Source organism: Marmota monax, unplaced genomic scaffold, assembly GCF_021218885.2.
Source record: "Marmota monax isolate L192 unplaced genomic scaffold, Marmota_monax_Labrador192_F-V1.1 WCK01_AAM20220418_F8-fsc00021, whole genome shotgun sequence".
In the NCBI taxonomy this organism is placed as follows: domain Eukaryota; kingdom Metazoa; phylum Chordata; class Mammalia; order Rodentia; family Sciuridae; genus Marmota; species Marmota monax.
This window is the reverse complement of record NW_026695228.1, coordinates 20,722,098-20,736,159: the sequence shown is the minus strand read 5'-3', so window position 1 is coordinate 20,736,159 and position 14,062 is coordinate 20,722,098. Positions and strand designations below refer to the sequence as shown.

The 14,062-nt window shown below is 63.1% G+C and overlaps 1 protein-coding gene across 2 annotated transcripts; it reads left to right on the top strand.

Annotated features, from left to right (window-relative positions):
- Positions 1-529: 529 nt before the first annotated feature.
- Arrdc2 (arrestin domain containing 2) lies at positions 530-7,207 on the top strand. 2 transcript variants are annotated; one of them, XM_046437241.2, is made up of 8 exons: positions 530-969; positions 3,805-3,871; positions 4,044-4,191; positions 4,675-4,777; positions 4,866-5,122; positions 5,297-5,459; positions 5,824-5,981; positions 6,141-7,207. In XM_046437241.2, the coding sequence occupies exons 1-8, from the start codon at positions 711-713 to the stop codon at positions 6,192-6,194; spliced, it is 1,209 nt and encodes a 402-aa protein (XP_046293197.1). In that variant the 5' UTR covers positions 530-710; the 3' UTR covers positions 6,195-7,207. The 2 variants fall into 2 exon arrangements, with proteins under 2 accessions (XP_046293197.1, XP_046293196.1); XM_046437240.2 differs by lacking the exon at positions 530-969 and adding an exon at positions 1,000-3,711.
- The last annotated feature ends 6,855 nt before the right edge of the window (positions 7,208-14,062 follow it).

Below are 14,062 nucleotides of genomic sequence, written 5' to 3'. Positions count from 1 at the left end.
TGGGAACCAGAGGGGCTGCAAAGCATCCACCGCCGGTCCTAGGCTTCATAGCAGCCCTGTTAGCTGGTTTGGGAAACAGTCCTGGAGGGAAGCGGTTGTCCCCTCTTGTGCCCAGTCTTAGCTCCTGGGCCTCTGGGGAGAGCAGGGCGGGTGCCCACCCTTGGGGAGCACCGGGTCTGGTGGAAGAGGAGAGGTAAACACCAGCCAAACCCGCGGCCAGAGGTGTAAACAGGTCAGAGGTGCTGGGGACTGCGGAGATGACATCTGGGTGTGGGAGGGGTGGGTGGGAGAGGGGATCTGGCGTTGAACCAGCCGGTGCAAAGGCCACGGGGCAAGATTTGAGCTTGGAGTGTTTGGGGGACAGCCAAGAGGTGACAGGGAGAGGGCGTGTGGGGGGAGCAGGCGGGGCGGCGGTTCTGACTCATCGTTGCCGACCCTGCAAAAACACGGCCCGCCACACTCTGGGGGGTGGCAAAGTCCACAGGCAGACACTGGGCGGCACGTCCTCGGCAGCTGCCGGGGCGCGTCACTGGGGCGGAGGCGGGGGACCAGGAAGTTCGCTGACGACGAGCCCTCCCACGGCCCGCGGCGCCGGTAGAAGTTAACAGACGCAAAAGAAGGCGCCCGGGACGCCCGCGGACCCCGGAGACCCGCCGCGTGTCCCCGCCGGGCGCCCGGGCACCGTCCGGCCGCACGCCCCGGCCCGCACCATGCGCCTGGGCGGCGTGCGCAGCTTCGCCCTGGAGCTGGCGCGAGGCCCGGGCTGTGCGTACCGCGGCGGGGAGCGGCTGTGCGGCCGGGTGCTGCTGGAGGTGGCCGCGCCGCTGCGTGTGCGGGCGCTCGTGGTGGCGGCGCGAGGCGGGGCGGCCACGCACTGGCTGGAAGGGCGCAGCGTGGGCGTCAACGCCGTGTCCAGCGACTACGCGGCCGCCGAGACGTATCTGCGGCGGCGGCAGCTGCTACTCAGAGGTGAGACACCGTCTGCACCCCACGCCGGCAGGATCCCCCGGCAGGGACCTGTCCCCAGGCCTGGCGCCCCTCTCCAGGGTCCAGAGCCTTCTGACTTAGGCGATCTGGACGGGGTGATACTTCTCAAAGAGTAGGGACCCCTCCCCAGGAGCCGAACCTTCCCTCTGGGACACCCACGCTCCTTGGACCAGACAGAACCTCTTCTCCTGGGACCTCCTGCCAGGTTCTGGGTGTCCCTTATTCCAGGCCTGGGTGCCCTTGACTTACAGGTTATGCGGTGAGGAGACTTCCCTCTCAAAGCAAGGGGACCTCAACCCTGACTAGGGTCTGGGGAACCCCTGCACTTAGGGTCCTCGATTCTCAAAAGAAGTCCCCCTCTCACGTGCCCCCTGCCTCAGTTTACCCTGCGGTGTCTGCTGCTGTGGGCTGTTCCCGAGGGTGGGGGTATCTGGTGGTGTTTGTGGGCACCAGGGTGTAGATGCCTCTGGGGTGAAGGGAGTCGGGGTGGGGTCACATCAACTGAGAGTCTTGGGTCTCTGGCGTGTCCTTACTGCGTTCTGAATCTCAGTCCACCCCCACGGCCACACACCTGTAAGGAGCGGGCCAGGGCTACAGAAGGAGGGAGTTTGCCCCCAGCGTCATGCGGTGTGACTGCAGGAGAAATGTTGGCCTCTCTGGGCTGCTCCTGGCAAAGCCAGATCTCACTTATACCAGTCTGCGAAATTGGCGAGGCCAGGTGCAAGTGCGACAGCCCCCAACAGTACTGCGTAAAACAGATGCTTTGCCAATAGCTCCCAGGCGCCAGGGTCCCCGGCCACCGCACTCCCCACCCCCACCCCGCTCAACTACCGTGGAAACCGAGACGGGTAGCGCGGTGGGGCGGGGCAGGAAGGGGCCCACGAGGCACTTCCCTTCCCCAGGGGCTCATGTCGGAGCCACTTTTACCCCTCAGTGCCCACCTGGCCCCAGACATTCGTTGAGGCTTCCTTAAAACACTGGAGGGTGACGCTGGCGGAACTACTGTGACCTCAAGCGAGGGTCCCCCTGCCTCTGAGCCTCTGGGGGCTCCTCTGTGAAACGGGCTGAGTAGGAGCCTCCGGTTGCCTCAGAGTAACCTCATCTCCTGCCTCGCCCTGAGCTCGTGGCCTCCAAGCTTCACCCTGTGAAGGGGCCGCTCCTCCACTCAGCCGGCGTCGCTTCCTCCAGGCAGCCCCCGGGGCACGCTGATCCTGCGCCTCCTGCCCCTTACCGGCTCCGACCCGCAGGACCGATAGCGAGGGGCGGGGCCTTGTTTATGGCCGCCCCCTACTGGTGGGCTGAAGACTCTGTCGCCCCAGCGACAAAAATGGGAAGGCTGAGTAAGAGGTGGGTCCGAACAGCGGCGGGTCCTGCTGCCACCAGAGGGCGCCAGCGCGCCGCAGGCTGCACGGAAACGATTCCCGCGGGCGAATGCCCCGTGAGGCTCTTCTCTGGGGAAACTGAGGCCTAGAAGGGTCACGCCGGCCCGGGAGCACCCTGCAGTCCTGCACCCGAGGGTGCCTGAGTGTGCCCCGTACTTGGCTCTTTCCTTTGGGGTGTGGGGGCTGGGGACGCTTGGATCAGGCCTAGGGACTCGGGGCGAGTAGTTTGCCAGAAGCCGGAAGTCGGGAAGGGAAGCTTAGGCAGAAGCACCGAGGCGCGGCCGGGAGTCTCGGGAGCCTGTTGGTGAGCTGGGCGCGAGGCGCTCGGAGGAATCGAGCTGGGGCTGCGCGACCCTCCAAGGCCTCCCGGCTCTACAGAAGTGGAAACTGAGGCACCAAGAGGCTGACCCTTGACATGTGGTCACGTGGCTGAGCGGGGCTCCTGAGGAGGGAGGCCCCTCCTCTTCCTTCCCCCTCCCGCTTTGCGCTGCAGGACTGAGACCGGCCCCCTGCCCAGCTCGAACTGGGGTCGGGCCCGCTTCCCAGCTCTGACTAGACGTGTCTCCAGTCACGTCTGCAAGTGGCAGCCAGGTGATGATTAAGCCGAGAGGGAGACTGCTTTGCTAGTTGATCTCGGGCCTGGGTCTCCGCCTCTGAGCCTCGGTTTCCCTTCCTTATTCTCGGGACCCTCTAGAGACTGGCTTCGGAGGCTTCGTGCTTCATTGTCCCCGCCCCGCCACCGCCGGTCCGCGAGCTTAGAGCGCGACGGCGCTGAACAGGGGCGTTTGTTATTTTGCTCCACGCCTGGGCGAAGCCACGCCCCTCTCGCCACGCTATTGGTGGATCCCTTTTCGGGGGGAGAGGCTTACATCTCAGGCTCCACCTCCGTCCTGCCGTATAAAAGCGGCGCCGCCGGCTGACGGCGCGGGGTTTCTGGCCCGCTCGGCGACTGCGCGTGCGTGCGCGGTGAGAGTTTGCGTCTGGAGACTGCAGCGTCTTTAGCTCGCGTTCCGCGTCGCGGGTTCGAGGCCAGGGTCCGCGCGTGGTGGGTTCGCGCCCCGGGGCGTGATGCTGTTTGACAAGGTGAAGGCGTTCGCGGTGCAGCTGGACGGCGCGACCGCGGGCGCTGAGCCGGTGTTCAGCGGCGGCCAGGTCGTAGCGGGCCGGGTGCTGCTGGAGCTGGCGGGCGCGGCGCGCGTGGGCACCCTGAAACTGCGCGCGCGAGGCCGCGCACACGTGCACTGGACCGAGTCCCGCAGCGCGGGCTCCAGCACCGCGTACACGCAGAGCTACAGCGAGCGCGTGGAGGTCGTGAGCCACCGCGCCACGCTGCTCACCCCAGGTACCCGCTGGGACCCCACGCCCACCCCGGCCGGCGGCAGGACATCCGGGATCCCGCGTAGCCGCTGAGCCACCCTCTTGCTTGTACCTACAGACACCGGAGAGACCACGACCCTGCCTGCTGGGTGTCACGAGTTCCCGTTCAGCTTCCAGCTGCCTCTGTAAGCCCCCTGCCTGGGGCCGCCCCTGCCCCGGTGTGACTCCGCTGGGTGGCCGGGGACCCAGGAGCACCAAGATTGCCCTTGCCTCCAGGGGACCCCCAGGATATCTCTCTGCCCCTAAGCCTTTGTGTCTGCGTACTCCTCCCCTGAATCCCCTTCCCTCTACCCCCAGGACCCTGGTGACATCCTTTGAGGGAAAACATGGCAGTGTCCGATACTGCATCAAGGCCACCCTGCACCGCCCCTGGGTCCCAGCACGCAGGACCAGGAAGGTGTTCACTGTCATTGAGCCCGTGGACATCAATACACCTGCCCTGCTGGTGAGCCACTACCCTGTGGGAGGAAAGCAGGGAGCATGGTAGGCAGGGGCTGGGGGACCCTGGCTGGCTGCTTTCACCCTTCACCAAGCAGGGCTCTCGGTGGACCCTGGAAGGGAGTGGAGTGAGCTAGAGTCCACTGGAGCTGAGGACAAATCCCGCTGTGCCAGTTTGCTCTGTGGCTCTGGGAGAGTGTCTTGCCCTCTCTGAACCTCAGATGCCAGGTCTTTGAAATGCCCGGCAGCCAGGGCTGGTGATTGCAGGGCTCACTAGGCACTAACCACACGCCTGTGCTGGCCTGTTCCTTTCATTTTTCGTTTTATGAGCCCTGTTCCTTGTTCCATGTTAAAAGATGGTTCCTGGGTTATTATAAAGGAACCAGACCCTGCCCCAGGTTCTGTCCCTCGGCTGAGGGTGCTTGGAGGCTCCCCAGGGGTCTGGTTTATACAGATGACCCATTCATGTCCCTTTTCTCCACCTGGGCAGGCACCTCAAGCAGGAGCTCGGGAAAAGGTGGCCCGATCCTGGTACTATAACCGCGGCCTCGTCTCCCTCTCTGCCAAGATCGACCGCAAGGGCTACACTCCAGGTGGTGGCTGGGGTGGGCGGGCGGGGGGGCCGGAGCCCGGGTCGTGCCTGGCCTGTGATCGGGGACTGAGGCCGTGCTCCCGGCGCAGGAGAGGTGATCCCCGTCTTCGCTGAGATCGACAACGGCTGCACGAGGCCCGTGCTGCCCCGGGCGGCTGTGGTGCAGACGCAGACGTTCATGGCCAGAGGCGCCCAAAAGCAGAAGCGATCGGTGGTGGCCAGTGTGGCGGGCGAGCCCGTGGGCCCCGGGCGGCGGGTGCTGTGGCAGGGCCAGGCGCTGCGCATCCCGCCCGTGGGCCCCTCTATCCTGCACTGCCGTGTGCTGCACGTCGGCTACTCCCTCAAGGTACAGACCCCTGGGCCCCGGGGGCAGGTGGCTCTGCCTCAGTCCCCACCCCCAGGCTGAAGCTGGGGTCTCACTGGCCGGCATGGGGTGCCCGGTGCGGTGGTCGGGACCTGTGTCCTCTGCGGGAGGGAACAGGTGGCCTGGGACCCTCCCTCATGGCTCTGCTCCCTCCAGGTTTGCGTGGACATCCCAGGCACGTCCAAGCTGCTTTTGGAACTGCCGCTGGTCATTGGCACTGTCCCCCTGCACCCCTTTGGTAGCCGCTCATCCAGCGTGGGCAGCCACGCCAGCTTCCTGATGGACTGGGGGCTGGCGGCCCTGCCCGAGCGCCCCGAGGGTGAGTCCCGCCCTGTTAAGAAGGCAGCAGGGCACACGCAGGTCCCCTCCCTCCCGCAGTCGCCCTGTGCCCACACTCAAAGGTCACAGTAATAGTTGCGTTGGTGGCCAGGCACGGTGGCACACACCTGTCATCCCAGAGGCTCTGGAGGACAGGCAGGAGGGTCGCAAGAGCCAGGCCAGCCTGGGCAACCGGGGGGACCTGCTTCCCAACCAGAGGCTGCGGGTGGGGCGCCCGGCGCAGAGGCCCTGGGTTCCATCCCCAGCACCAAAAAGAAAAGCGTCCCATGGTGGCCCCGATCCCAGGAATCCCAGCCTGAGGGCTCCCTGCCGGCCCTGCTCACCCTTCTGTCCCCTGTTCCCAGCCCCTCCCGAATACTCAGCGGTGGTCACCGAAGAAGAGGTGGCAGCCACCTCGCAGAGCCCCTTCCCGCCGCTTCCCGACCCCAGGCTGAGCCTGGAGGGGCCCTACTTCGCCTGCATCCAGGAGTTCCGCTTCCGGCCGCCCCCCCTGTACTCGGAGGTGAGCGGGGTCCCAGGAGCCCCGGGTGCCTTGCCAGCCCTGGGGACCTTGTGGGTGGAGGCAGCAGGCGAGGGCTCCCCCTGGTGGCGGGGCTCCTCACCCCGTCTGCCCAGGGACCTCCCCTGCCTTCCCCTGGCCTCACGGGCACCCTTCTCCCAGGAGGACCCAAACCCCCCTTCGGAGGCCATGAGGCCACGCTGCATGACCTGCTGAGCGGCACGGGGACACCTGGAGGGGCGCGCTTGCCCACAGATCTCCCGCCACCGCGACCACGGGGAACGGCTGGACCAAGAGCTCAGGAGCCCAAAGTTGAGGAAACTGAGTCTTGGGGCAGGGCCAGGCTGTCCCACTGTCCCACAGGACGGAGGAGGAGCCAGGCTGGGACCTGACGTGTGTGGACCAGCCATCCCAAAGCATCGGCACCAGCACCGGACCCAGGGGACTGTTGGGCCCCCATGTGCCTGGCCTATGAGTGGTGCCAGGTCTCCCAGGAGCCTCTAGTCTTAGGGAGCCAGAGCCAGACATGGACACTTCCCATCTCGTGAAGTCAGAGGGGACCCAGGGCTGGGGGCATCCAGAGAGGCAGCGGGGGAGGCGTGGCTGGCCGAGGCTTTGGAGGACAAAGAGGAACTCAGCAGGCGGGCGAGCGGGAAGGGGAAGTTGGAGAAGGTCAGCGCTGAGTGGCATCTGGGGGCCACCACCTTCAGCTTTCGAATGGGGCTGAGAGGGGAGGCGTCTTCATGGGCTGAGGGGCCTGGCAGGCAAGAAAGAGGGCCCAGGAGCAAGGCGTTCAGGAAATCAGGTCACTGGAGCGACGTGGGGCAGCAGAGGTCCCTGGCTCAGGCTGGACAGCCTGGGAGTTCCTCCAAGTGCCCCAGGACATAGGAGCTGCCTGGTGATCTAGGGCCCGGGACTCAGGTTCAGGGAGGGGCGGGCAGGAGCAGCCAGGCTACTTACTAAATGGACATCAGGCCTTGCTCACGGGCGACTTAGGACTTCAAGACAGTGACAACAGCATTAAAGCAGGCCCTGGGGACTCAAGTCAGCCTAGGGTGACATATCAGGGACCATTGTGCTTCAGGAGGCCCCCCCTGGGGGGGTTGAAGGGGGCAGCTGGACAAGCCCCCAGCCGCAGGGCCCATCCCCGGGCTCGGCATGGGTGACAGGCCTTAAAATCACTATTTTATACAATTATTTTTTATAAAATAAAAGTGTGGCAGAAGAGACTGGTTTTACTGGTTACGTCTTCTCAGCCACCAAGACGGCGGGTGTGGCCGTGACCACCATCCTGGGTGACAGTCAGGAGTGCATTTCTGGCCCATAGTGCAGAAGGGGAGGCTGGGGCCGGGGCTGGGAAGAGACTGGCCCAGAGGGAGGCAGCCGAGCAGGGCAGGAGGGCCCTGTGCCCCTCACCTGCACCCTGAACAGGACGGGGGAGCAGGGACGGGGGCTCCTCTGCCCTCAGAACACACAGGTGGCTGGGCACAGGGTGACCCTACCGACCTGACTCTGGGCATTTCTGGATTTAATTGAGCTGAAATTCACGTACCATAAAATTAACCATTGTAAGGTGTAAAGTTCCACAGAATTCACCACACTGCGCTTCAAATGTGCCATCAATGACTTTTATCTTGTTCCAGAAGTTTCCACCACTCCCCAAGGAGACCCTGTCCCCTCAGCAGTCACTCCCTGCTCCTCCTCCCCCAGGCCTTGGTAATGGGCAATCTGCTCTCTGTCCCTGTGAATGTGCCTGTTTTGAACATTCCCTGTCAATGGGGTCACCGGCTCTGTGGCCTTTTCTGTCTGGCTTCTGTCACTCAGCATGTTTTTGAGGTTCACCCACTCGGCAGCACGGATCAGGGCTCTGCTCCTTTTTATGGCCAAATAATATTCCTTTGTCTGGACCACCACCTAGCGCTGAGCCATTCATTCGCCGGAGGACTGTGGGCATGTGCTGGACCGTTGCACACAGCTGCGCTGGGGACACCAAAGGATTTCTTTGACTATCCACTGAGCTCTCTGCGCTGTTGACATGGAGTTGTGTGTGACTCACGGGACAGCCAGCCCAAGAGAAAGAGGCGACTCACCCAGGGTCTCAGGATCTGGAGTAATGCAGCTGCCACTCAAACTGGCTTCCTGGGATCAAAGTCCTCGCCTCCGCCCCTCCCCGCAACCAGGTTCCCCAAGCTTCTGCGCAGGCTCCGCGCCAGATTTTGAGGCCCCGCCCCCGGCATCCTAGCCACGCCCAGATCTGGTAGCCGAGGCTGTGCCCAGAAGAGGCAAGGAAACGGGAGAGGGGACCGAAGGAGGTCAGATAACGGTCCGGAACACAGCTGGGTAGGAGCAGCTGGTGCCGGGGTTGGAACCCAGCGCTCCCCCCCGAGCTCCACCCACAGCTTATGACAACTTCTATTTTATAAAGAGTTAGAAAAGGGGAGTTGGAAGCTCCCAGCACAAAGAAATAAATGGTCAACGTTTAGGGGACAGAAATGGTCATTGCACATGGTACCCAAGTATTGAGTGGCCACACGGCACCCCCAAATATGTATACTTTTTAGGATATAAAATTAATTTTTTTTAGCTTTCGGTGGACACAACATCTGTGTTTGTATGTGGTGCCGAGGATCGAACCAGGGCCGCACAGCATGCCAGGCGAGCACGCTACCACTTGAGCCATACCCCCAGCCCTAAATTTTTGGTACGATAATTATTTTGGTACCGGGGATTGAACTCAGGTGCGCTTAACCACTGAGCCACATCCCCAGCTCTTTTTTGTATTTTTTTCAGAGACAGGGTCTCACTGATGGCTTATGGCCTCACTTTTGCTGAGGCTGGCTTTGAACTCATGAACCTCCTGCCTCAGCCTCCCCAGCCGCTGGGATTAGAGGCGTGAGCCACCATGCTTGGCTAAAAATACTTTAAATTAACTGGCAGCCCATGGTGGCCACTGGCAGGGTCAGGGGCTAGAGATAAGGACTGGTGGCCCAGGTACTGGACCCTGGGAGATGCAGGTGAGGGCTGTGTGTGACTTCAGGTAGGTGACATACCCCCAAGTCTTAGTTTCACCAACGGTGTCCCTGGGCTGTGTCTGCAGAGCCTCTGGCCTGATGTTGGCCCCCAATTTCTGTCTGCTCTTTGTCCTGGGGACCACCCAGCATCTGCCCTGGACAGCTGACCTGGCACCAAGCTCAGAACAGAAGGTACCTGGGGCCTGGCTGAGGGCACATGTTCCCACAGCTCGGTCCCTAAGCATCCACATTGGTAGTTTCAAGAGGAGATGAGCTGGGCGCGGTGGGACACACCTGTCACCCCAGCAGCTTGGGAAGCTGAGGCAGGAGGATCGTGAGTTCAAAGCCAGCCTCAGCAGTTGAGGGAGGCGCTAAGCAACTCAGTGAGACCCTGTCTCTAAGTAAAATACAAAATAGGGCTGGGGATGGGGCTCAGGGGTCAAGTGCCCTAGTTCAATCCCCGGTACCAAAAAGGGGGGACTCCCCGTCACCTGGGGTATACAAGACGCAAGACCTGTTTCCAGATCTATGTTCCCAAACTGAGAGTGGCCTCGGCATTTCTTCTAACATAGGATGTGCGTACAGTTCTACAAGACTCCCCTCTGGCAGGGCTGGGAGGACCAGACACCCGTGTCCTCAGGACTCCTGAGTCTGCAACTGTGGGGAACCCGATCCCTACAGGAGGACTTTCTGGGTCAGATAAATGACACAGGGTGGAGCCGGCTCAAACAGTCCCAATTCACTGACTTCCCTGAACACAGGGAGGGGCTTCTGGGGCCTAGAGGAACACAGTCAACTTAGTGTGAAGTGACCCAAAGACTCCCCTCCCCCCCACTCCTCCTGACTCCCCCACCTCTGCTGCTGAAACACCGGAGCTGATTCCCACCTCAGGGCCTTTGCATATGCTGTTTCCTCTGCTGAAATGCCCTTCCCTTGTGACTGGCTCCTGTTTACCTTTTCAGAGATGTCCAGCCTCCTGACAAGTTACCACCTGTCATCACCCTCTCTCCTCCCTTTGTTCTGATGTCTTCATGGTCCTCACTACACTCTGAAATCCCACTTAGATTTCACTTGTTTGAGACTTTGAGGGCTGAGTCAGGTCATGACTGTGTCCGCAGCCGCAGCCTCCAGCAGACAGGAGGAGGTTGTGGACTGACTAAAGGACTGGAAGACCCCTACTTTATGGAGGACAAGATTCAGATGGGGAGGGGGTGTCACCCCTTCTCACTTGCTCCCAGGATCCTTTGCACCAGGTACTTTGCTTGTGCAGAGACAGACTGCAGGTCCCTCTGCGTCCTTCACCGCCCCTGTGCCTGGGTCTCTGACGCCATCTCTCCCCAGTCTGTCTCTCTGTCTCTGTCTCTGTCTCCTCTGCCCCTTCCTCCACCCTCTCCTTGGCTTGGACTTGCCCAGAATTCTGCCTCTGTGTCCCTCTGTCTCTGTGTCCCTCTGTCTGTCTGTGTCTCTGTGTCACTCACTTTCATTTCTGTCTCTCCCGATCTGTCTCTTTTGGTCTCTGGTCCTCTCACCATCTCTGTCTCTAGCCGTGGCCCGGCCAGCCCTGGGGCATGGGGTGACAGGCAGGCACAGGGTGACAGGCAGGCACAGGGTGACAGGCCGGCACCGCGCCCAGCACTTGTTTTCCCGCCCGCACTGGCAGGGAGCCCGGCCGGGCTGCTGTTCAGGAATCCTGAGCCACCCGCCCGCCCCAGCCACCAGGCACAGCCGGCTGCCTTCCTCCCGGCACATTCTGTCCTGAGCGGGGAGCGCTGGGGGTGGGTGGGAGGGGGACGTGTTCCTGCTGGGCTCTGGTTACAGGACAGCTTGTCCTGGTGCCCCAAACCCCTGACCCGTCCCCTCCCAGCTCTGGGTTTAGACCTTCCTGAATAAGACCACTGCCTCCTGCTCACCTCTACCTCAGGACCTTTGCATTTGCTGCTCCAGCCACCTGCACTCCCTCTCCCTAGATGTGCCCAGAACCACCTCTTCGGGCACATCTCAGACCATGAGTGACCTGCCCAGAATGCCCTTCCTGTCCCTGGCCAGAGCACCCCTGGGTTCCCACTTCTGCCGTGGTGTATTTGCTTCCTGGTCTTTCCCTCTCCCTGGGGCTGTGTGCTTATTGGTTTGGTGTCTGCTGTGCCAGGGTCTCACTTGTCCCCAGTGCCCGACACACACACAGGTGCTTGGTCACTAATTTTACAATTGACATTGTTTCCTCCAGAGCTCAGCCCTGCCCAGGCCCCAGGTCGGCCTGTGGCTCCCAGCCAAGGGCTGAACTGAAAGTCCCCTCCCCTGCACCCCGTGCCCCAGGGGCCTCCGGGCCTCCGGTCCTCGCCTGGAAGGTTCGGGCTGCTACGTGCATCTTTTCCGCAAAGAGTAGGGTCCCTGTCCCAGGGCTGCGTGGGGGGGGGGGCAGCCGTGGTGCTTGGTGGGGGGTGGGCAGGGCACTGGGTCAGACCTGGAGCCACAGCCCTGGGGCCACATGGAGCGCAGGGCAGGTCCCCCAGCGAGGGAGGCACCGGTCCATCTGCCAGAGGCCCCCAGGGGCTGGCCCTTTCCACGCGGCCACTTCCCGGCCCCATCTTGCTTTGGATGTCCAGGAAAGTCCCCAGAAAGCACGAGGCCGGGCGCGGGGCCAGGAGGAAGCAGCCACTCAGTGGTGGCCCTCGGTGCCTGCCACAGGCGGATCTGGGCAGGAGGCGGGTCCATGCAGGGCTGGGAGGCAGCCAGGGAGGGACAGGCAGGGACCCCAGCCCTCAGAACAAGGGTCGGGGTCTCTGCCCTGTGCCTACCTTTTGGTGGCTTGGAGCCAGTCCCCAGTTAGAGCCTTTTGTCACCAACGACGTGGAGACGGGCGCAGGGGTGCTCACCTGACTTTGGGGACCGCCAATCTCTCTGGGTGTTTGGGGGCTCACCTGGAGTGATAAAGGCCATCTACCACAAGGACAGAACAGAGAGAGTCCTGGTGGGGAACAAAGAGGGACACAGACACTCTCAGCCCCCTGTGGAGTCGGGCAGAGCCAGAGAGGACTGGGCGGGGTCCTGGGACGGCAGAGGGGACACTGAGGCTGGGGCTTCCGAGGGGGGAAGAGGAGTCACCAGGAGCCGGGGCTGCAGCCTGGGAGGTGTTTGTCGCAGTGTTCGGTCACCTGCTCCTCCAGACCCCTGGGGACAGCCGGAGTCTGCTTGGTGTGGCCAGCAGTCCTTGAGTGTGACATAGGTGGGTGACCCGCGCAGGGCCTTGACCTCTGGCTGGGAGTCAGGGCTTCATGGGGGACACACATAGGGTGATGAACAGGGGGACAGGAGCCACAGGGCAGAGAGCGGTGGCTGTGGGGGGGGTCCCCGAGCCCGAGAGTCCCGAGGTGCTGGGGCCACAGTCCCTGGGGAGCGGCTGTGCCCCACCCGGGGGCCGGGGAGGAGTCGGTCTCCTCGCCTGGCCTGGGGGGGCCTGGCCTGGGGGCCACGGGTGGGGACCGGCCGTTCCCAGCCGCCTGGAAGCGGGAAGGCACTCTGGAGGAGCCCCGAGCCCCCCAGGGCCGCTGGCTGGAGCCGTGCGCGTGCCCGCGGGGTCGGGTCGCGCGGCCGGGGACCCCGTGGGCAGCAGCCGAGGTCGGGCGGGTCCGCAGCCTGCGCATGCGCGCCGCTGGGCCGGGGCTGCTGGGGACCAGGCCTGGACGCCGTGGGGCCTTGAGGGCTGAAGAGGAGCTCGCGGGCGGGACTCGGGCGTGTGTCACCGGGTGTCGGGCCACGAGGGCGCGTGCAGGAGCCCGGTGCGGGCCAGGGCTCGGACATCCCCGGTGTGCCCCCCCAGCTCTCCTGCTCCCAGCCCGCGGTGGCTTCTCCAGGCCACTGAAGCCCTGTGGCCTCCCGAGCTCCTTCCCTTCCATCTTCCCACCCCTGGAGCCACCAAGCCCAGGTGTCAGTCCCCTGTGCCCCTCAGTCCCCCCATGCGACCACAGACCCGGCTCCCAGGCTGGCCACGCCCCCCGTCCAGGAGGGGCCACCTCCCTCTGGGCCTCGGTCTCCCCTCCTCTCAGCCGGGTCTGATCTCTGTGGCCTCCCGTGCCCGGTGTCACCCAGATGGTAGAAAGGTCTAGACTGGTGAGGCTCGGGATTCAATCCCCGCACCGCCCCAAAAAGAGAGGAAGGAAGGAGGGAGGGGGGATGGAGGGAGGGGGGAGGGGGAGGGGGGAGGGGAAGTGGAGTCAAAGCCAGGCTGGACTGGGTCGCCTGTCGTCTCAGAGCCTTTGCCCTCAGGAGTGGGAGACTTGAGGGCCAAGGCCCCGCCCAGAATCACTGCCTCAGGGCCAGAGGGGGTGGGGCTAGCGCTTCCTAGACGTCTGTCCCTAGGAGGCCTTGATCTTGCTGGCAAACTTCTACTCACCCTTCAAAACCCCGCCTCCAAGCCGGGCACCACGGCGCATGCCTGTAATCCCAGCCACTCAGGAGGCTGAAGCAGGAGGATCGCAAATTCAAGGCCAGCCTCAGCAACAGAGTGAGGTCCTGAGCAATTTGGCAAGACCCTGTCTCAAAACATAAAAGGGACTGGGGATGTGGCTCCGTGGTTCAGTGCCCCGGGTTTGGTCTCCAGGATTGCAAAAAAGCAAAACGAAACAAAAACAAAACCCCGCCTCCAAGCCCCCCTTCTCCAGGCTGAGCCTGGCCCCTCGGCCTCCTGCCTCCATCTCTGTGCAGCTTATTCCTCACCCCCGGGCTGAGGGTGTTTGTGTTCAGCTCTGTCCAAGCCTGAGGACTCTCAGGGCCTGCAGCCACCCAGCAGAAAGACAGGCTGCCTCGCAGCCTCCCCTGGCCAGCCAGCTCCAGCCATGCCCGGCCTCTGTTAGAACAGGCTCAGGCCGGCCTCAGGGCCTTTGCCCCTGCAGCTGCCGTTGCCCAGAGCGCTCTTTCCTTGGCTCTAGCCTTCCCTTGCGCTACTTCAGTGTAAAGGCGGGTTCACAACCTGGCCTACACCTCCCTCCAGTAATGGGAACTGTAGGAGACCCAGGTCAAGCATGCAGTAGGTGCTCAATGAATGTGCTACAGCTTGTGTGTCCCTTATCCAGAGTT

Bases quoted from the DNA above. Each gene is read 5' to 3' on its own strand.
- Arrdc2 (XM_046437240.2), top strand. From the start codon at position 3,438: ATGCTGTTTGACAAGGTGAAGGCGTTCGCGGTGCAGCTGGACGGCGCG. The intron at 3,872-4,043 runs GTAAGCCCCCTG...CTCTACCCCCAG, and splicing joins TTCAGCTTCCAGCTGCCTCT to GACCCTGGTGACATCCTTTG. The intron at 5,123-5,296 runs GTACAGACCCCT...TGCTCCCTCCAG, and splicing joins ACGTCGGCTACTCCCTCAAG to GTTTGCGTGGACATCCCAGG.